General features: G+C 43.3%; 1 protein-coding gene across 1 annotated transcript in view; it reads left to right on the top strand.

Annotated features, from left to right (window-relative positions):
* Positions 1-6,251: 6,251 nt before the first annotated feature.
* MCOLN2 (mucolipin TRP cation channel 2) overlaps positions 6,252-22,974 on the top strand; it is a 55,881-nt gene continuing 39,158 nt past the window's right edge. Inside the window, exon 1 of the mRNA XM_054720786.1 lies at positions 6,252-6,446. Within this exon, the coding sequence (XP_054576761.1) occupies positions 6,370-6,446 (77 nt within the window). The 5' untranslated portion in view covers positions 6,252-6,369. The remainder of the gene's footprint in view (positions 6,447-22,974) is intronic.

Below are 22,974 nucleotides of genomic sequence, written 5' to 3'. Positions count from 1 at the left end.
AAAAAAACCTAAACCTCTAGGTGAGTTTTTTCCTTAGTTGTAATATTTGTATTATGATCATTTCCAGAATTTACTAGAATGCAATGTGAATTTTAAGTTGTGTTTATTATTTGGTAAATACATTTCTTTACTCCTTGCGAGATTTTTGGACTAGCAATAATACTTCGATGGAAACATAAAACCACTGACCCAGTGCTGGGCCTGGGGTTTTGCTTGGCCCTGAAGTCATGTTCCTGCCGTGGAATTAAAACCAGTGACGTGGCACCTTCACGAGTCTCCTGATTCTCCAAGCTTTCCTACTGTGGCAGGAGAGTCCCTGATACATTTCAGGGCCTACTTTTTAGGAAGGATGACCATGAGACAGTATCTCTACTATTTTCTGAAAGAAACAGCACTGACTTTTTTGGAACTGTCCTCAAACCAGTACAATGGCTTGCTCTGGGCAGGCAGATAAATTATGGGCCAGTGGTTTCCATGGTTTTCTTTTACGTGTATGTGCCATAAAGAATGTCAAGGTTCTTGTAAGAAGGAATGGAGAATAGAAGTCTCCCTTTCTTCTCCCAGGTTTCTAGACTGGGCAGCAAGGAGGAGATGGGGGCTATTAGACTTTTGTTGGTGATGTCCATTTGTCTAGAGGTCAGGTTCTCTGCTCTCTGATTTTTAGAGAGAATGGAAAAAAGGGGGAGAGACAGAGAGAAACATTGATGTGAGAGAGACATATAGATTAGTTGCCTCCCGCATGCACCCCGACCAGGGTCAGGGATCGAGCCTATAACCGAGGTGTGTGCCCTGGAATAGAACCCAGGACCCTTCAGTCTATGCCAACACTCTATCCCCTGAGACAAACTGGCTAGGGCTGGTGATGATATTTTTAGATGCAACAGCAAGCACAATCTGGGGAAGGGGTTGTGGTATCTTAATTTAATGAAGATAAGACTTCATTAAATTAAGATACCATGCAAAAGATACTATCAACAGAATGAGAAGACAAGCCACAGACTGGACAAACTATTTGCAAAGACATATCTGATAAACACTATTATACAAAATATGCAAAGGATTCTTCAAAGTCAACAAGAAGAAAACAAATAACCTGATTTAAAACTGGGCCAAAAACCTGAATAAACACCTTACTAAAGAAAATATACAGCCCTAGCTGGTTTGGCTCAGTGCATAGAGTGTTGGCCTGCAGAGTGAAGGGTCCCAGGCTCAATTCTGGTCGAGGGCACATGCCTAGTTGTGAGCTGGATCCCCAGGAGGGGGTGTGCAGGAGGCAGCCGATCAATTATTCTCTCTCATCATTGATGTTTCTATCTCCCTCTCCTTCTCCCTTCCTCTCTGAAATCAATAAAAATATACATTAAAAAAAAAGAAGATATACAGATGGCAAATAAGCATATGAAAAGGTGCTTGACATTATATGGCATTAGGGAATTGCAGATAAATCAACAGTGAGATGCTACTATACACCTATTAGAATGACCAAATTCCAAAACACTAACAACACCAAATGCTGATGAGGATGTGGAGCAACATGAGCCTTTATGGAAGAGCAAAAATGGGATAGCCATTTTGGAAGAGAGTTTGGCAGTTTTTTACAAAACTATATTCTTACCATACAAGAGAGCATTTGTGCTCCTTGGTATTTATGCAAATGAGTTGAAAACTTATGTCCATGCAAAAACCTGCACATGGATGTGTATAGCAGCTTTATTCATAATTGCCAAAATTTGGAAGCAACCAAGATGTCATTCAGCCTATAGGAGGTAGTGAAACTATTCTGTATGAAACTATACTGGTAGATGAATAGAGAAATAAACTGGTACATTCAGATGATAAGATATTAGTGCTAAGAAGAAATGAACTATCAAGTCATGAAAAGACATGGAGGAACCTTCAATGCATATAACTTAGTGAAAGAAGCCAATCCGAAAAGGCTACCTACGGTGTAATTCCACCTATATGACATTCTGGAAAAGGCGAAACCATGGAGACAGTAAAAAGTGGTTGTCGGGGGTTGTCAAGGAGCGGGGAAACGAACAGGCAGAGCTCAGAGGATTATTAGGGCAGTGTCAAAATCCTTTTGGGCAGCTGTAACAAAATGACATAAACAGCCCTAACCGGTTTGGCTCAGTGGATAGAGCGTCAGCCTGCTGACTGAAAGGTCCCAGGTTCGATTCCGGTCAAGAGCATGTACCTTGGTTGTGGGCACATCCCCGGTAGGGGGTGTGCAGGAGGCAGCTGAATCGGTGTCTCTCTCATCGATGTTTCTAACTCTCTATCCCTCTCCCTTCCTCTCTGTAAAAAATCAATAAAATATATATATTTTTAAAAAATGACATAAACAAGGTGGCTTATCCACAACAGAAAGTTATTTCTCACAGTTCCGGAGGCAGGGAAGTCCAAGATCAAGGCGCCAGCAGACCTGCGACTTGGTGAGAGCCTCTCTCTGGTTCATAGGCAGCTGTCTATTTGCTGTGCCCTCACTGGTGGCAGTGGGCAAGGAGCCTCTTTTATAACGACACTAACCCCATTCACGAGGGCTCTCCCTAATCATCTCCCCAAAACTCCACTCCCAAACACCACGACATTGGATGTTAGTATCTAACAGATGAATTTGCAGGGGTTGGGGGTGGGAGGGGAGGCAAATATTCAGTCTGTAGGAGGTAGGGAAACTATTCTGTATGAAACTATACTGGTGGATACATGTCCTTGCATACATGTCAAAACCCATAGACTGCACAACAGCAGGAGTGGACCCCGATGTAAAGTATGGACGTTGGGTGATCATTAGTAATGTACCGTCCTGGTGTGGGATGTTGCTGGTAGAGAAGGTCCTGCGTGTGTGGGGGCAGGAGGTATATGGGAACTCTATATTTTCTGCTTAATTTTGCTGTGACGCTAAAACGGCACTGAAAATAAAGCCTATCGTTTAACAATTACAATAATACTCCGTGATATGTGGAACACACGTACTCTCTTTTGTTTACATATTGTCTGTGACTGCCTCCACACTTGCAGAGTTGAGTAGTTGCAACAGAGACAGTATATCCCCAATGCCTAAAATATTCACTGCCTGGCCCTTTAAAGAAAGGTTGGTTAACCCCTAATTCATAAGATAATTTGCTGAAAATTGACTTAGTTACATAGAAAACTTGAGCTGCCTTCCTATCTCTCACCACAGGCAAATTTGAAGTATAAAGGACTTTGATGTGAAGGGTAAAACTGAAACAATGGGAAAAAAATGCAGAAAAAGATTTGTGACTTAGGGGTAGAGTAACCCTTCTTAAGATTGCAAAAACACAAGTCATGTGGATTAATATTCTTAATTTTGGTTTCATAATATCAATTAAGAACTTCATCCAAGGAAGAACGCCATGGACAAAGTTGAGACAGGTGAATTCTGGAAGGAGATACAGTATTTGTAATGTCTACAACTGGCAAGGGCTTGATATCTACAATGTTCACATCAATAAAAACTGGAAAGGATGTGAACAGTAAGTAAATAAAAGGCAGCAGTGTTTCTCCTATTTTGCTCGCACTTTCTCCACATAAACTTCACAGTGAGTATTATTCTTGCCAGCCTATCCCAGAAAATTAATGTATTTTTACTATTAGCCTGTCTTATATTTCCTAGAGTTAAAAAAAAATTCCCCTTTAACATTGTAAATCAGTTGAACTTTCATATGAAGGCAACCTGCTAGAGAAACTCCAGGTCTATAAATTCAAAATTTCTTGTTATAGTACACTATCGAGTAAAAAATTCTTGTGTTCTGTGGTTACTGGTCATTACAGATTTGAGTCTGGGTGCATAGCTTTTTGTACTTTGCAGTACAGAACAGAACACAGGTATCTGAAAGAAACAAAAGCATAGCACAAAACAATGACCATTACTGCCGGTGAGAAATGTGAGCGAGGATGTACCATCAGCACTGAGTTTTGAAAGTGAAAAGCATCATGCCTATTGTGATCTAACTCACTACTTATAGAATGGTTAGATTAGGTACCTAGGAACAATAATTCACGTCTTTTAGGTTGTGTAATACTCACAGCCATCCGCCTCAAGTATTTTCCATTCTCACTCTCCTTCCCTCTTCTCCATCCTCAAATCCCTCATACTCTCAAGTTCAATATTGCGACTTAAAGAGTGGAGCATGGACCAGCAGTGTCAGTAACTTCTTCTAGTTAGAAATACAAAACTTCAAGTCCTCTTCCAGACCTACCAAATCAGAGTTGGCTTCAATAATATGTTTCATTTGCACATTAAAGTATCTCAATACTTGGAGCTCCCTTTTGCAACTATTCTCCCTCCACAGGGTTCTATAAGAAGTTACTTTCTTTTACCTGTGGATAACATATGCATTTGGCTATTTATGTACATGCATCTTGGCTCCACTTTGTGCAACTATTTATAGATTGTTACAGATGTGCAATTGATTACAGAAACTTCTCCAGATCAGGAAAGCTGCTGAAGGGCAGCAACTGTTAATCATGTCTTTGTCAGTGTAGCAGTGTGGTGAGAATAAACGTTTTGGAGACTCAACCACGGGGATAGAAATCTTGGGCATACTACACACTCTGTTGGTGACCTTCGGGAAGTAACTTCAACCTCTCTAAAACCACTTCCTCATTTCAAAAGAGAGATGACTGTACAGAGTTCTGAGCATTCAATGAGATAATATGTAAACCAATCTTCCTACCGAGTATGCGCTCAAATACTCGGGTCTCTGAAGCAGAGCATGGTAAGTGTTCTTAGTAAATGCAATATTAACCATTTGCTTTCTTTTTAACTACTTGCTGGTACGTTATTGTGTAGAATTGCCAGGGCTTATAATGAGAAGTGTGCCGATACAAAAAAACGTTCTCCCACTTGACCATCCCTTTCTAAAGGAATGATGGTCCCTCGTGGTGCCTTAGCATTTTGAGGTTAATAGGATTGTCCCTTCATGATGGCTTTTCTCCTCCAACACTCTGGCGTCCAACCACTGTCCGCCTCCTTCACAGGCGTCCCCGCCCTCCCCACAGGAATCCCCACCTTCCCCACAAGAACAGCGCTGTGACATTTCCGCTCCGTTTCTTCTAAAAAGGAACCTCACCGCACCGCTTCTGCGCCCACCTTCGCCCACCTTCAGGGACTGTGACTACATACACGGGATCCCGCAAGCCTGTGTGTGCCCAGTAGGCACCTCTGATGAAAGGGGCTCTAAAACAAGGCATCTTTGCCTATTTGCCTGTTGGAAGTGACTTTCAAAAGAGAGTCGATTGTGTATGCTTTAATGTACCTTATTCTGTCCATCTGCTTCCATCTGGAGATATATATATATATATATATATATATATATATATATATATATATATATATATATATATATATATATATATATATATATAAAATCAGCTGGCAGAGTGAGTATCTTTGCCCTGGCTGTCCCCACAGACCTTGTAAACAGTTGCTGACCCAAACAGCCTGGAACTCGGGGACTTGCAGTAGCTGCCGCTACCGCCTGACGAGTAGGCAGAGACGACGCCCTCGGAAGGAGCCTGCTGGCCGGGTCCAAACCGCCAAGTCCACACCACCCTCAGCGGAACACGGCGTGTGGTCAGGTGCCCTCGACCCTCCTCTCCAAGATTCCTGTCGGGTGTCCCACAGGCACCTTCCTTTGGTGCAGCCGGAGGAGAGCGCCGCGGTGGCTGCAGCCGGGAGCCGGGCTCAGCGAGTCCCCGGCGCGGCGGTGCGCGACTCGCCGTCCCTGTGCGCCCGCCGGGGCCATGCGCGGGGGCCGCTGCAGCCGCCCCACGCCGCCAAAAGGCGATTCGTTTTCCTTTCCCCTGTGCGCGGGTAGCACTTCTAACATCCCTGAAACAGGATCCTTGTCACAGGGTTTTGTGACCGAGCACGTCAGAAAAACAAACACACACACACACACACCGCGCTGCAACGGATGAACTTGTCAGCGAACGTGAAGTCGCACAGGGAACGGGCCAGGTGCGTCTTCGCGCATCGCAGGGTCCGGCACTCGGCGTGGCGCTCCGAGTGCGCCCCGAACGCAGCTGAACGGACGCGGCTAAGGGCCTGGACACACGCACGGGCGGGGAAAACCGGGCGAGAACGGAGACCTCGGGAAGGGACAGGAAGGCAGGAGCTCCGAGGGCTGGGAGTGCGCGGCCCCGCCGCCCGGGGGCGGAGTGGAGAGCGGCGCCCGGACCCCTTAGGAGGCGCTGCTCCCAGTCCTGCCTCCCGCAGACCAGCCGGCGGCGGAGCGGGCCGGCCGCGCGGGGCACCGGGGCGTGAGCGTGGGCGCCGGGGCGGCGGCGAGGCAGGTGCAGCGGCGCGCCCTCGGCCTCCTGTCCTGCGGCGCCGGGGCCGCCATGCCTCGCGGAGCGGAGGCGCTGGACCTGCCGGTGTTGAACACAGCCCCAGCCCCGTCCTGGGGGCCGGGCCGCAGGTCAGTACCCCGGGGCGCGCCACGGGCCCCGCCATCCCCCGGCCCCTCCCGGAGATGCCCCCGCCGCCCCCTTCCCCGGGCTGCTGTCCCCTCGGTCTTCTCGCGCCCGCACCTCCTCTCCATCTCCCACCTCCGGCTCCTCGAGCCGCTTCGCTGCTTCCCGCCTCCCCGAGAGACTGGCTGGCGACACGTGGAAAAAGTCTCCCAGGAAAAGGTCTCCTGCTGGCGGGAAGCGGCGGGGCGGAGGTGGGGACCGGGGGCGGGGCGAGCGCAGTTCAGCCCGCAGCCCGGCGCCTGCCCGGCTGACAGCGCGCGCCCAGGGCCGCCCGCCGGTCCGCCGGGGGCTGAGGTCTGCGCGGCGGCCGGACGGTAAGAAGAGGGCGAACGTGGAGGTGGCAGGGGGGGGGGGGGGAGAAGCGCCTGGAGGGCCCAAAGCAGGGAGGCGGTCCGTCTAGGCGACCTGCCTGTGCCAAGAAGGTGTTTCCTGCTCGGAATCCGAGAGCCGAGGAAAGTTTGGAAGGCGGAGGCCTGGCCTTGCTGCCCTGTGCTCCGCCTCAGGCCAGGGAGCCCGAGGGAGGACCGGGTGCTTTCAGGGTGACCGTCAGGTGAGGCGCGTGAGCTGCGCCGTTGGGGATGTCGGACCCTGGAGAAACGCTGACGGCTTTCCTGGTCCAGACCCGAGCCGTGCTGCTGCCTGGGGGACGCTTCTGTGAGCTGCTAGCAGCTCGTTAAGAAGGCTGGGCTCTGCCGTCCGGAACAAACAGGCCTTTTCCTCAGGTGGGAGGGTTGCGGTGTGGTTAACCTCAGTTCCTCCGCCTCATGAAAAGGGTACAGTTCAGCCAGGGGCGCTGCCGGGGGCCCCACAGCAGTGGTCAGAGCTGCAACCAGCCAGAGCCGCGCGGCCGCGCCTGGGCGTGATGAGTACAAAGGGGCCTTGGGACCTTGGCTCCCTGTTCCCGGCTCGCAAAACAAATCTAGTGGTGGGTCGTTAAACTTCCTTAAAATAGAAGAGAGACTTCCCTGCCTTTCCTGCGTGGCGCTCTCAATATTGGACTTAACGCTAGCTAGCAAGGAAAGCCAGGCGTCAAAAGGAGGATTTGCTTGGTCTCTGGCGGCTGTGCAGAGGAGTATGCCATATATTTTGTAGACTCATGGAAGACCCATTTTGGATTAGAAGACATAACTTGGGTGCAACTTGTTGCAACAAAATGACCGGGCATCATGTAACTTATAAACTATCTCCTTTAATGCTGGGTGTCTATTTAATGGGGCAGATGGGTAGAAGATACATATTCCTTCCTAAAAGGGCTGTCCTTAACAGGCGAGGAGCAAATTGACTCAGGGTTCATTCACTCACTGTCTTCTGCTTACATCGGTTAACAGGTTTGTGCTGATGGTGGGTGTGGGGTTATTACCTTTCTATTTTTCCCCCTCAAGTCCAGTATTTTTCTTAGCACATTTCCTTCAGGACTTAAAGGGTTTATCATATCCAGTGAGAATCTTCAGAAGTTCCCATTCTTACAGCACAGGAGGACATACATTTAGGTGTGCCTATAAATAGCTTTGGAAGGGATCCAAATTTGAAAAATACTATGTACAATCTATGTACCGTACCAGATGGAAAACAGAAGCTTGTGTGTCTTTGTAAACTGGGACTGGGAGAAGGGGTCAGTGAGGGGGGAGGTAGGAGAGGCTGTGGATGTCAGAACGCAGAGTCTGATACTTTCTGTTGAAGGGCCAACTACCTCCTCCCCAGAGGCCAGATATGGACTTCACACTGTAGAAATTGCTCACCACCTTTGTGATGCGCTAATCCAGTGGTCGGCAAACCGCGGCTCGCGAGCCATATGCGGCTCTTTGGCCCCTTGAGTGTACCTCAATCAGATTGAGGACGTTTTTTAGCAAAGACTAGCTTAGGAGTACCCTAATTAAGTTAATAACAATGTACCTACCTGTATAGTTTAAGTTTAAAAAATTTGGCTCTCAAAAGAAATTTCAATCATTGTACTGTTGATATTTGGCTCTGTTGACTAATGAGTTTGCCGACCACTGTACTAACCAAACAGCACAAGGGAGGGGCATCTGGTAGCTTCTTCCTATTGAGCCCAGCAATCTCAACATTTTAGCTCATCTTCCTCTTCATACGTTAAGGCCAGTCCAACTCTCATTGCCAGGAAACTTCCCTTCTCCTTTCATGAGAACTTCCCATAAACCAGGCTCTGTGGCCCGGACCCTTCAACACCAGGCACCGTTTCCACACTTCCCCTGACCATTCCCGTGCAGAGGCCACCATAACAGTGCCAATTTTATTTAACCTCTGGCAGTTACAACTTGATAAGTACCCGATGAAGTGTTTAAAGAGGCCTCATTCTTTTCTCCCACGGAGAAGCATATCAAAAGTATTATTTTAAACAAAATAATACATATGAAATATCTTCTTTAAAAATATATTTTTATTGCTTTCAGAGAGGAAGGGAGAGGGGAGAGAGAGAGAGATAGAAACATCAATGCTGAGAGAGAATCCTTGATCGGCTGCCTCCTGCATACCCTTCAATGCCTCCTGCACGTCCCCCATTGCATGCCTCCCACTGGGGATTGAACCCTGCAACTGGGACATGTACCCTGACCGTGACCTCCTGTTTCATAGGTCGATGCTCAACCACTGAGGCACACCAGCAGGGCCATATGAAATATCACCAAGAAGCAAGTACTGGTAAGAAGAACAGGGAGAGAAGTTCTGAACAGAGTGGCAGAGAATACAGAACCCAGTCAGGGACGACCATCTTCACAAACTAATCTCTCTGGCTAGGTGTCTAACAGGAAAGTGAAACCCAGAATAAGACAATTCTTAAAACAGGTGGCTTCTTCTGGCTACAATTTTCAAAGTAGAAACAATGATCAAAGCAAACCCCTTTGGCTATGAAGATTAAAAGGGGAATCTTCCTGAGGCTGGACTGTTAGTTACCTTCAGCTGAAGCCTGGAGTCTAACGTTAGTGCTGAAGAATGAAATCAGCTGAGCTCTTATAGCACCTGCTATGGACTTCATAGAGAAAAGCCATTTTATTCTCAGACTTCATTTTCTTTGTCAAATTGCAATATACTTTTCCCTATCAAGTGTTTTAAAGCCTTTGTTTATTTGTTTACTCATTTGTTTACATTGGCAGTCTTCTGGGGTTTTTTCCTTCCCATTTTCCTCATCCTGCCTGAAGCTGAGGTTTCTCTGTTTTGCATGTGGGCCCCCCCCCGCCCCCCCTCCCGCTCCTCCCCTCCCCGCTCCCCAGTGTGACAAGCCCTTAGCTGGAGGGACTGCTTCCTTCCTTCTCCTCTGGAGGTTGAATCTTATCATCTCCCCTGGAATAAATACGGTGGTTTCCGCCTAAAAGGTCTGTCAGGCAATAACTGGTGACGAGTGAGGCTAAGGATTCTGGGAAATTATCTTTGGTGTCTGTAATTACAGGAGAACCACACTTTAAATGGTGGACTTTTAAAGAAAAATGTATCCCCTATAGCATTGGTCAGCAAACTGCGGCTCATGAGCCACATGCAGCTCTTTGGCCCCTTGAGTGTGGCTCTTCCACAAAATACCACGGCCTGGGCGAGTCTATTTTGAAGAAGTGGCGTTAGAAGAAGTTGAAGTTTAAAAAATTGGGCTCTCAAAAGAAATTTCAGTCGTTGTACTGTTGATATTTGGCTCTGTTGACTGAAGAGTTTGCCGACCCCTGCATAGCAACTAGAGGGAGTTGCTAGCAACAGGGTGACTTTAGGGGCTTCCCCACTGACACTGAAGGGGGCCTGTCCAAAAACAAGGTAAATTCAGTCAATGTTTTGAGGAAAAAATATTATTTATAATTTTATAACTTCTTTTAACTTTACATTTACTTACAGAGTGTTATTAGCATGACCCTGTTAAACTGGGCACATACTGAAAATGTTAGAGAAAGAAAGCTGTACGAAATGCCATAACTCCAGTCATCATCTTCAGCTTTAACTGCATTTGAAATCCAGTATTGCTGAGAAACAGTTTTGTTCTTCTTATCTCTGACCCAGAAAGCTGATTCTTCAGGATGTATTTTCGAAGGGGGCGAGGCTTGTTCACAACCAGCACTTTCAAAACGTGTAGCTGTGCTTCTGCTTTCCTGCTGGCCCGAGACAGCCAGTGGGGATGGGAGGTGGTGGAATAGGAACTTAGCAGCATGGTTCTCTTTAGGGAAATTCCTGAAGGAATGCTCTTCTTTTACGGGCCGCCCTCGTGGGAAATGAAAAGCCCCTACAGTCTTTCTTCTGGGTGCTTCTCAGGAGTAGAATGGCCCATAATTTTGATTTTGTGTCCTGAGAGCTGTGCTGAGAAGGTAACTAAAGTTTCTTTCTTTGACTCTCCCCCCCCCCCCCCCCCGCCCCTTAACTTCCTTTAATTGGGGCTCAACTACCCCAGAGCCTCAGAGAACTGGACTCTCTCTCTCTCTCTCTCTCTCTCTCTCTCTCTCTCTCTCTCTCTCTCTCTCTCTCTTCCTTTTTCTTCCTCTTTCGTGAGATTAGCAAACCATGAGCTAATCAGTCCACTGTAGGAATTTAGAATAAAATTTTTAAAAAAACCTGCCTGGTCAGTGTGGTTCAGTGGTTGCAGGTCCACCTATGAACCAGGAAGTCTCAGTTTGACTCCTGGCCAGGGCACATGCCCAGGTTGTCAGTTCGATTCCTAGTAGGGGGCATGCAGGAGGCAGCTGATCAATGATTCTCTCACATCATTGATGTTTCTCTCTTTCCTCTCCCTTTGTCTCTGAAATCAATAAAAATATATAAAAAACAAACAAACAAAAAACTGATGTGGGCGTTGCTTGAGATTGGTCTAAATAAAATCTCCCATCTACCAGATAGCAGTGTCATTCGCCCTGGAGCCAACACGGCCATTGTTGTGGAAACACTGAATTTCAGTCTGCATTCCACCACCCATTCACCACTTACAAACTAAGGGCGGAGAAATACTCGATTATCTGATGCATATTATTTGACCCTTTCTTTTTGAAATAGCTTATTTTAACTCATAATAACTCAAGATTTCACATGTTAATTGCCAAAAAAATCAAGAAAGTATGAAAAACCTGAAGAAAATTAAGATGACCCTAATACTACTTCAGAGAGAGTAGCAAGATTTTTTTTCTGGTTTGTACTTTTAGCCTTTTAAAATGTCTACAATACAGATACATATGTCAACATTTTGAAAAATGGAATCTCAATGTATTTACATTATAACTTAAAAAAAATTAACAATATGTCACAGACATCTTTAAGTCAATACAAAGTTACAGTGAACGTTTTTGTAGTCATCATTTCGACTGGTTATTTTAATTAACATTTGTAGTATAATTCCATAGAAGTTTGATTTCTAGATCACAGATATTCTTCTAGGAACTGCCCAAGTGCCCTTCAAAAATGTACATTTTTCTTTTTTTTCATGATTGTTGTTAAATGTTTACTGGTTTGTTCAGATCTTTTGCCAGTTATTATATTGGGTTGTGTTTTTCTTATTAATAATTTGGAACTATCTACAAGTAATAGTAAACTCTTGCTGTTTAAATATATTGCAGATCCCTTTTCCCAGTCAAATTTTTGTGTTAAGATTTGTCAGTCATTTTCATGGCTTCTGATTTTTGTCTTGCTTAGAAGGACATGTTAAATTACATATATATTACACACACACACACACACACACACACACACATATTTAGGTCTGTATCTTATACTTTATTTTTATTACTTTTAAAAATATTTATTGTTGAAAGTATTACGTATGTCCCCTTTTTTTCTCTATTGACCCCTTCCAGGCACCCCTTCCAGGCCTTCACTACACTATTTTCTATGTCGATGGGTTATGCATTAATGCATACAAGTTATTTGGTTAATCTCTTCCTACCCACCCACCCCCACCTTCCCTCTGAGATTCAACAGTCTATTCCATGCTTCTATGCTTTTATTTTTTAATGTGTCTAAGTTTTATTTTTGTATTTGGCTTGAGGGAGGACTCTAACTCTCTCCAATCAGTTCCAAATTTTCATAACAGTTCATTGACTAATTCGTTCTTTGGAAAAAATTTAGGAATATTAACTGAAACAAAATAGGCTTTCCATCAGTAAACTAAGCAACTAAATTACCTAAATACATTTCAGTATATTTTAATTCAATTTTCATATAAACATTTTAGACTTTCTATTATTATTACATTGTTTTCATTATATTTGTATTACATTTGTTGTTGTTGTTGTTATTTGATCTTAATGGTACTGGCCAAGGAAAAGTTCATGTATTCAGGGTTATTGTCTCACTCACTGACTCACTTGTTTTTTCAACAAATATTCATTGGACACCTATTATATGTTAATGCTCTGCTGTGTGCTGTGCGATATAGTGTTAAGCAAGACTGAGTCTTCAATAAAAGCCCAGGTGTCCAGGTGGTATCCACACCAACAAGGACAGAATCTCCGAGGGTGGGTGCTGGGCATCAGTATTTTGAAGCACCTCAGGTGACTCAGTGTATAGCCACGTTTGAAAACAGTGGCACTAAGTTCTTGTCTAGTTCTGGTACCGAACTATTCTGTCCTTCAGTATTAACATATTCCTTGTCCTCAACAAAATCAGGAGGTGGCGGGGGGCAGGGAGGGGCGCACGGGGGCATGGAGACTGGGCTGGCAGCTAGCAGTGTCTGCCACAGGAAGTCTCAAAATGGACCTTCCAGGTTGCTTTCACAGGAGCGGATTGAAGGACACTCTCCACAAAAATTCGAGAGCAAAGGAAGAGGCATCCAGGAAATGTGGAACTTGATTTAGGAAGGAGGTGGAGGGCATTCCTACACTGACGGCCCTGGATAGGGATGAGACAGTAACCAGTGTAGGTTGGAGCAGGAGGATGAGGGCTCCAGGAATGAAGCCCCTAGGTGGGTGGGTGGGTGGCAGGGGGAGAAAGAAGTCAACAGGATTCCCCCAACTTGTTCGAATGAATTGAGGGGAGCTGGCAGACTCAGCCAGTTTGGTGATAAAGTTCTGGATAGTATGTAGAAAACTAATCAAATGGGGAAAAAGGCAATTAACTAAAAAAAAAAAAAAAATTTTTTTTACAAGAGAGAATAAAACTGTGGTGTACTAATAGCTCAATTGTGAAGAGTATTTGCATATTTGCTTCAAAATTATGAATGTTAATTTACCCCAAAATTTTATTAAAACTTTGATGGGAAGATGGAGAGATGAAAAGGATGTATTTGCTGGTGAGGGGCAGATATAAGAGCCAAATCCATATCTTTCATAGGAGGATATACATAGATAATACCCAAAACAGGAAAAATAGTAGAATAGTATTATTTAGAAATATTAAATAACTGAGAAAATTAGAGAAAAGTGGTAGTCTCTAAGGGGCAGAAATCAGGGATAGGGTTTGTTATAGTCTATTTAAAATTATGACCACAATTAAGTGTGGGGGAAAAATGACAGTGGGAAGGCAGATGGTACAGATCTTCACAGATGTCAGTTTCTGGTTTGGGTCCTGGAAGCTGGTGGTACCATGCCCTGTGATGAGGATAGAGGATGAAGGAGAGATTTGTGGAGTGGTTCATGCTGCCTCCCCTGCTCCATCCTCTGTGACTATGAAGAGCTAGTTGTGAATTAGAAAGAACATCCTACTCTAGTGTCGCCACCTCCGTACATGATACATAAACAGGTCTGGCAGGAAAAGGAATGCCTGTGTTGGTTATTTTCTACTTATTTGTTGGAGTCAGGGGAGCAAACATCAGTTTCTCCCAAGCTCACGAGTTTATGGTATCAGCTGGGATAACAAAAGGACAACCACATCTACCGTGTGGTGAGAGCTCTGAAACACTAGAGAAGCAGTCTCAAATATTTTTGATAACTTATCCCCATTGGTTAAAAGAACATCCACCCTCTCTGAATGTGTATTTATTTATAGTTTGTGTATAGAACTATATGGACTATAAAAAAAGGTAAAGTGAACGTTTTAAGGAGTGAGATAGTTAAGGATGTTAAAATGAATTACTATATGCAGGCTCAGCATTTAGCAATCAAAGATTTAGCCTATATTTTATCTTATTTTTTAAGAAAGTTCATATTCTTCTTCTAAAGACATACTTTTATTGATTTCATAGAGGAAGAGAGAGAGATAGAAACAATGATGAGAAAGAATGCCCCACACTGGAGATTGAGCCCAAAATCTGGGCATGTGCCCTGACTGGGAATCGAATCGTGACCTCCTGGTTCATCGGTCCATGCTCAACCACTGATCCATGCCTGCCAGGCATTTGCAATAATCTTTATGCCCCTTGCCCATTTTAGTGAGGGTTAATATACTCTAAAACTGCTTAAATGGACCCAAATAAACCCTAAGTGGTGGGGATGTGCTGAAAAAACAGTGAGGGAGCCACCATCAATCCCTACTTCAGGAACGAGCACTCTTCCCAGGATGCCTTGTATACCCAAATGAAACACAGGCATCTGGCATTCTGACCAAGTGAGGGCATTGTAGGTGTGACATGTAATAATTCATATATTGCAACTTGTAAATTTTAACTTCTCTTTGCCAGGTTAATACAGTTAGAAGCCCTAATTCTTTCTTCTCACTTACCAGTGAATGGTCTTGCAAACCCTCTTATGTGCCTGCACCCCACTTTGGAAGGCTATGGAAACAAACTTTCACATCCCTTTTTGGGGTTAAGGGTCATGCAAGCTGAAAAGCAACAGCACCTGTGCTGGTTAGCTTATTTGCTGAGCAGATTGTGCCAGTGGTACAGGGTACCATCATTGAAACTGGTGTGTGCATTTTTCTAGGACAAAGACCAAAAACCATCACAGGTTCTCATAAGGGTTCATGACTCCAAGGAGGTTAAGAATTGCTGGTAACTTGTTTTGATTTTTCAAAACATTAAGCTTCCATAGATCTTTTGGTCATTGATTTGATAATGTCGGAATTATTTTGGTCCTGTGATAGCCTTAAAATGAACTGACCTCACACGGTTCGGATTATTCAGAGAAAGAACGGGTTTCCTTAATGACCCACGGTGGCTTTGATGTGCTGTTCCCCGGACTTCTCACCATAGTACCAGTCTCAGACTTCTTTACTAAGTCCTGTTTACTTCCCCATTCAAGCATCGCTAGCTTTTATGTAGCCCACTATGTGGGTGACTTTTCATTCTATTCTAAATCTCATTTTTATGCTTACAAATACTGTACTTCCTTCCTTTGATAGTTTGGTCTTTAATGGTGCCACTTATTAAACTTATACAAATCCAGGTCATTCTTTCCTAGAGTTTAGTGAAATAAATAATTCATAAGAGTCATGATGACTCTTATTCATTCTATGTGTTGCCCTGCAGTTGATGGGTCCCTGTAATATAAATCATTGATGTCTGTCCCTTAACTGATTTTATGGTACGGTCACTTTCACTTCCCCTGAGTTGTGTTACAAGTTAGTATCTCTCTGTCCTTTTATAAACCTGTTGGTGATTTTCATCATGTGTGATGAAAGTTGCAGCATTTCCCCTCCTGACTTCATTCTTGTTCATAAATTTGTGATTGCAGCTTTCAAGGCTCCTGTCCCAAACACCCAGCCCAGTGCTCAGCACTACAGGGTGTGGGATAAGGAATGTTTTAGTCCTATGATGTTGTCCTAATCTCTCTTTTGTTTTTTTAGTAAATTTCCTTCTTTTCACTTTGCACTATTTTTTTTTTATTTACATTGTAGTTTTGTTACAGGAATAAGATGCCTGGTTGTGTGTGTGTGTGTGTGTGTGTGTGTGTGTGTGTGTGTGTGTTTAATACCCTTCACCTACCAGGGAACTAGGGCAAATCTACAAACTGGGAAGGGGGAGCAAGAAAGAGCTCCCAGAAAAGAAAGCTTATACATTTATATTTTCCTTGAGATACTAGAATTTTTGAACCAGAATATCATTACCTTTTCTTTCAAACGTTAGATGTTATTTTTAAGCTTAAGTTAAATTTATTAAAAGCAGCAATCTTGGAGTTCCAAAATGGTGGCAGAGTAAGTGACACTCTTCTGCTGTGGGGTCGAACCCTGGAGTCAGAATAAGACCACTGGAGGCTGCTAGTTGATTAAAGAAGCAGGCAAGGATTTATTGAGCTGGCCAGGACGGCCGCGAGAGCACCACACGCAGGTGGAGTCCACACTCATGACCGCGCCGTTCCAGGTGTAGGCAGTCCTTTTAAAGGCCTAAACCACAAAGATTTTCCTTTGTTCTAAATTCTAAATTCTAAATTCTAAATGCTGGGAACAGCCCACAGGGGGGTTCCCAGCCACATCCTGCTGGACATTGGAATGTGGCCCTATCTTGCGAAAGCAATTTTTACAAAAGCAGAATCAAGCAGAGTTAGTAATCTCTAAAGGTTATCTACAGTTTCTACTCCTGGAGCTACTGAGTCAGTGGGAATCAATCTCCTGTGGTTCTGGTCCACAGGCCCAGGAAAATTACCTCTGTGAGTCTCCAGGTCTCAGTCTGGAAGCTGAGGTAACTACCCTATTGTTCAAGCAAGTAAGTGCGTGCAGAAGCCAGAATAGCAGGGTTAAAACTCAAACAGCAGTTTTTACCCAGGTATGGTTGCTACCATACTTCACTTCCAGGGCAAAACTGGAAATACAACTAAAATACAGAAGAACCACCTTGAAAAATCAAGTGAGGACTAGCTGGGGAGAAGCCTGATAACCAAGGATGGAAAGTGGAGACTGAATAGAGACTGGTAGGAAGTGAAGAAGGGCTGGCCGAGTTCCCACAGACTGAAGGTCTGGAGGGATAGCTCAGCTGTGGGGGGGATGCCACTGAGAACTCTGGGGTCTCAACTCAATGCTGGGCTTCCCAGCCCAGAGCACCAGAAGTGAGAAAGGTGCCCACATAACATCTTATTGTGAAAAGCAATGGAACTGCTGTCTGCCAGGGAGAGTCAGCGGGAAATGCAGTCTCCCTCTTAAAGGGCCCATGTGCAAACTTTTGTCTACAATTACTCACCTTGGGCTCCAGCAGGGGGAGGGAAGAGTGGACTAATGCGGTATGAGGAGAATCCAGGTTTGGGGGGTGTGGGGTTAGAGCTCAGAAGGCAGCCGTTCTGGTTTCTGGTGCTGAGTCATTCCCTCATACTGCAGAGGACATCTTTCTCAGGCAGACATTTACCGTTCAGGCCAATATCCCTGATGAACATAGATGCTAAAATACTCAATAAAATACTAGCAAATTGGATCCAGCATATATGAAAAAGATCACACACCATGACCAAGTGGGATTTATTCCAGGATGCAAGGCTGGTACAATATTCCCAAATCAATAAACATGATATATCACATAAACAAACTGAAAGACAAAATTAACACCCAGAAATTGAAGGCATTTTTATACACCAATAATGAATTCTCAGAAAGGAAACTAAAAAAACAATCCCACTTACTATTGCAACAAAAAATTAAGATACTTAGGAATAACCAAGGAGGTAAAAGACTTGTATTCTGAAAACTACAGGATGTTGAAAAAAGAGGTAGAAGAAGATATAAACAAGTGGAAGAATATACCATGTTCATGGATTGCTAGAATTAACATCATTAATGTCCATACTACCCAAAGCACTCTGTAGATTCAATGCAATTCTTATTAAAATACCAGTGGCATATTTCACAGATCTATAACAAATACTCCAAAAATTTATATGGAACCAAAAAAGACCCAGAATAGCCACAGCAATCTTAAGAAAGAAGAACAAACTTGGAGGAATCACAATACCAGATATGAAGTTATACTACAAAGCCACTGTAATCAAAATTGCCTGGTACTGGCACAAGAACAGGCATAAAGATTAATGGAACAGAACAGAGATCCCAGAAATTGACCCAAGCCATTATGCTCAACTAATTGACAAAGGAGGCAAGAGCATACAATGGAGTAAAAATAGTCTCTTCGATAAATGGTGTTGGGAAAATTGGACAGATAGATGCATGCATGCAAAAAAGAAAAAAAGTAGACCACCAACTTATACTATACACAAGAATAAACTCAAAATGGTAAAAGACTTTAAGTCGTGAAAGCATAAAAATCCTTGAAGAAACCATAGGCAGCAAAATCTCAGACATGTCTTGTAGCAATATATTTGCGGATACATCTCCTAAGGCAAGGGAAATAAAAGAGAAAATAAACAAAATGAGGCTACATCAAAATAAAAAGTTTCTGCACAGCAAAAGAAACCATCAACAAAATGAAAAGGGAGCCCACTGTATGGGAGAACATATTTGCCAATGATACATCTGATAAAGGGTTAATTGCTAGAAGCTAATTCCAGCAGGGCATAATAAAATGCAAGAAGTCCTCAAAAAGTTGATGGGCTTCTATATTCAGCAGGGCTGAATCATATTACTTGCTGCTGGAATAACTGAAAGCATTTCCCCAAACCTAAAGATTTGCATATATTATTGCCTGCTGCCTGACAGCTGAGGGCAGTTCCCCCAACCTGACAATGCCTACTGTATACCAGGCTTTGCCTTTGATATGTATATCTGCTTTGCTTTAGGGCAATTTGTGTTAATAAAAAGCTAGGGGTCCAGAGATTCAGAGAACTTGGTTACTGAAGCTAGGTCTCCTCTGGCTCCCCAAAATGCCTTCCAAATTTATTTTTCATGTCTAGTCTCTTTATTAATTTAAGCGCAGCCCCCTCTCCAGATTTCTAAACTCTTCTAGATGCTGAGAAACACCCAGCAGTTAATATCCAAAATTTATAGGAACCTCATATAACTTAAAAAAAAAAAGGAAGACAAACAATCCATTTAAAAAATAGGCAAAGAACCTAAATAGGCACTTCTCCAAAGTGGACATACGATGGCCAAGAAATATGTGAAAAAATTCTCAAAGTCACTGATCATCAGAGAGATGCAAATTAAAACAATGAGGTATTACCTGAGACCTGTTTGAATGGCTATCAACAAATCAACAAATGACAAGTGCTGGCAAGGATGTGGTGAAAAAGGAACCCTAGTACACTGCTGGTGGGAATGCAGACTGGTGCAGCCATTATGGAAAATAGTATGGAGTTTCCTCAAAAAATTAAATATGGAACTGCCATTTGACCCAGTGATCCCACTTCTAGGAGTATATCCTAAGAAACCCAAAACACCAATCAGAAAGAATAAATGTACCCCTATGTTCATAGCAGCACAATTTACAACAGCTAAGATCTGGAAACATCCCAAGTACCCATCAGTAGATGAGTGGATAAAAAAGGTGTGGTACATTTATGCCACTGAGTACTATGGATCAGTAAAAAAGAAGGATCTCTTACCTTTTGAGACAGCATGGAGGGACCTGAAGAGTATTATGTTAAGCAACATAAGCCAGCCAGAGAAAGACAAGTATCACTTGATCTTATTCATATGTGGAACCTAATGAACAAAATAAACTGCTGAACAAAATAGATCCAGAGACATAGAAGTATGGAGCAGACTGTCAAAACTTAGAGGGAGGGCAGGGATGTGTGGGTGGGTGGAAAGAGATCAACCAAAGAACTTGTATGCATGCATGCATAACCCATGGACGCAGGCAACAGTGTGGTGAAGCCCTGGGGTGGGGAGTGGGTGCAGGCTAGAAGGGGTCAATGGGAAAAAAAGGGGGAACATCTATAATACTTTCAACAATAAAGATTTTAAAACATTTTTTAAAAACAGCAATCTTATACTGTAACTTTATTATTCATATAAACTAATTTTTTTAAAGTTATGTAACTCTGTTTTTATTTATTTATTTATTTTTTAATTACTTTATTGATTAAGGTATCACATATTTGTCATCAACCACCCCCCATCCCCTTCCCAAACCCCCCCACACGCATGCCCCCCCCCCCCCCCGTTGTCCGTGATCACTGGTTAGGCTCATATGCAAGCACACAAGTCCTTTGGTTGATCTATCTCCCTTGTCCCCACCCTCCCCTACCTTCCCTCTGAGGTCTGACAGTCTGATCAATGCTGTTCTTGTTCTTCAGTCTATGTTGTTCATCTTTTCCCCTAGATGAGTGAGCTCATGTGATACTAGGAATACACTTATAGGAGCCGAAAATGAGACAAGCAATAATAGTTATGCTGAGAGGCAAATGAATCAGTCTATAGTGAGTTTCTTTCTGGGCCAACAGTTCTTTTGAGTCCCGGTTTCTATGTCCAACAGTTGTTTATGTGTTCCTAACAGCAATGATATTTCAGTTCTGGATGGTGGACAAATGGTGGTAATGCAGGTCCGACCCTCTCTGGTTTGGTCCTGGGCAATCTGCAGTGACGCACATCTGCTGACTGCTAGTATGGCAAAGCATGGTCAGTGTCTTCCATCTCTGGACTGTTTCTCTTCTGACTTCATGGCTGGAGCACTCCTGTCAATTCCTCTCTGTTGCAGGAATCCACATGGTCTCGGAGTTGTTTTCTGAAAATATACAAACATATTCTCGACCAAAAGTTAATAAAGGAATATTTTCTATAAATTTGACTTGCGATCCTTTTTCATTTTTTTGCCCAAACAATTTTCCTTTGGCTTGTTTTGACACCATGTATGTTTTACCTGGGTGTCTTGCTGTTAGCATTACAAATGAAAGTTAATTTTCTAAAGTAAAAATTTTCTAGATGTAATTTATTTACAGGATATTTTTCCTTACATGATATTCTTTTACTTCCCCCCCTTTTTTGGTTTAAATATTGGGAGGCTTTTGGAAATTTTATGCTGTAATCTTGATAGCTTTTAAATTTAACTTTTTTGCACAAAAATGTGACTGCATTAGGTTCATTATATGTTACACAATTTTACCATGAGATGAACTACCAATAAAAATTTTAGTTAACACTTTAGGAACAGCTTTTTTGTCCAGTACAATTGATTTTTCTAGAGTATTTGCTTATTTTGATTGGCCAATTTAAATTTAAACTAATTTTTTTTCTATCATCAATTGATCACACTTGACTGGCACTATCCTATATTTACCTAGTGGCTCCTGTACTAGTATGCTGAAGGGGAAAGGTTCTCATACTAGCTTTTTCAGTTTTCTTTTTACTCATTGCTGCGCTAGAAAAATTGCTACTGCTCTGTAAATACCTAAGTGAAACACTTCTGAGAGGATACGTAGTGTAAATAATTTAACACCATCACTGATCCATGTTCTTGGGGATCTGAAGGTTTGTGTGGGAGAATGTTGCTTTCAGGCACAGTTGAGGGAGGAGTTCTTGGAAATCCTCCCTCAAAGCTCCTGGTTAAGTGTCCCCATAGCACTTACCACTCCATATATTATGACACTGTTATGGTATTTTCCCTTTGGCTCTCTGAACACTTCTCCCCAGAGTTAGGACTCCACTTCCAGAATAGTTTTTACACTGTGGCACAGCATTCACTGCGCTATTTGCTAACTTGTGACTATGCACACTCACAAGCCTGTGTCTTCCACTGGACACTGAATATCTGAGGGTCAGGGAGCCTGCTCGGCGTTGTGTTCTGAGCACCCAGCGCAGCCGCCCAGCACAGTAAATGGTTAGTAAGTTGTTAGATCAAATCAAGAGGTAATTAGAGCAGGTGCAGGGCAAACATTTAAAAAGTCATCTATTCTTGTGAAATGAGACTCATTATGGAAAATGATGTTTCATTTCTGAAAGTTCTTCCCCCGCCCCCAAGTTTGTCTTATAGATAGTTTTACCTGTATTTGTCTTTCAGTAAGGTAAGCGTGATTGTTTTCTAATCTGTGTCTGATTCCAATATACTTGGCCCTGTTTCTAAGTTGATTGTTTCATGTTATTTGGTTTCCTCACGCGCTTGGTTTTGTTTTATTACTGGTTAACGTGTTTTACAAGTGACTTGTTAGAGCACCTCCAGTCTTAGGATGACCCTCTGGAGAGGCCTGTGTGTGTTTGCTGGGAGGAGGAGGGCCACCCCAGTCCCAAGCCCACTGAAGAGCTTGCTCCTGGTTTGACATTCTCTGGCTCACTCAGGCATGAGGCTCAAAGGGCTGGGTTTTGGTCCTCATCTCTCAGGATGGGTCTATATTTTTAATTTCCTTTTCCCCCTTTGATTTGAAACTACTCTGGCCTTCTCTGTAGTCCTCTACATTTTGGGGGCAGGCAGTTTGGGTGCTGGTTACTTTTTCTGAAGTGCCAGCTCTTTGGGGCCCCTGTTTAAGTTTGAGGATGATCTCCTTTTCCACATTGGATGTGCTTTGGGCCTTAAGTCTTGGTTCCCTTATTCCCCTTTCCTGGGGCCACAGATGGAAGCCTAAGGGTGCATGAATGGCATTGGGCTCCTGCTTCACCAGGATCCTCCAAGACTGGCCTGGGAGTTCTTTGCTCTCTTTAATTTTTTAAGCATTCCTAGAAACATCTTTATTACAAGTGTTCATTTTTAAATTGAAATATATTTGACATATAACATTGCATACATTTAAGGTGTACAACATGTTGATTTGATACATTTATATATTGTAACGTGATTGCCATTGTAGCGATAGTTAGCTCCTCTATCACATACCA

This window comes from Eptesicus fuscus, chromosome 9, assembly GCF_027574615.1.
Source record: "Eptesicus fuscus isolate TK198812 chromosome 9, DD_ASM_mEF_20220401, whole genome shotgun sequence".
In the NCBI taxonomy this organism is placed as follows: domain Eukaryota; kingdom Metazoa; phylum Chordata; class Mammalia; order Chiroptera; family Vespertilionidae; genus Eptesicus; species Eptesicus fuscus.
Note: the sequence above shows the minus strand (reverse complement) of the source record. Positions and strands in the feature narration are given on the sequence as shown.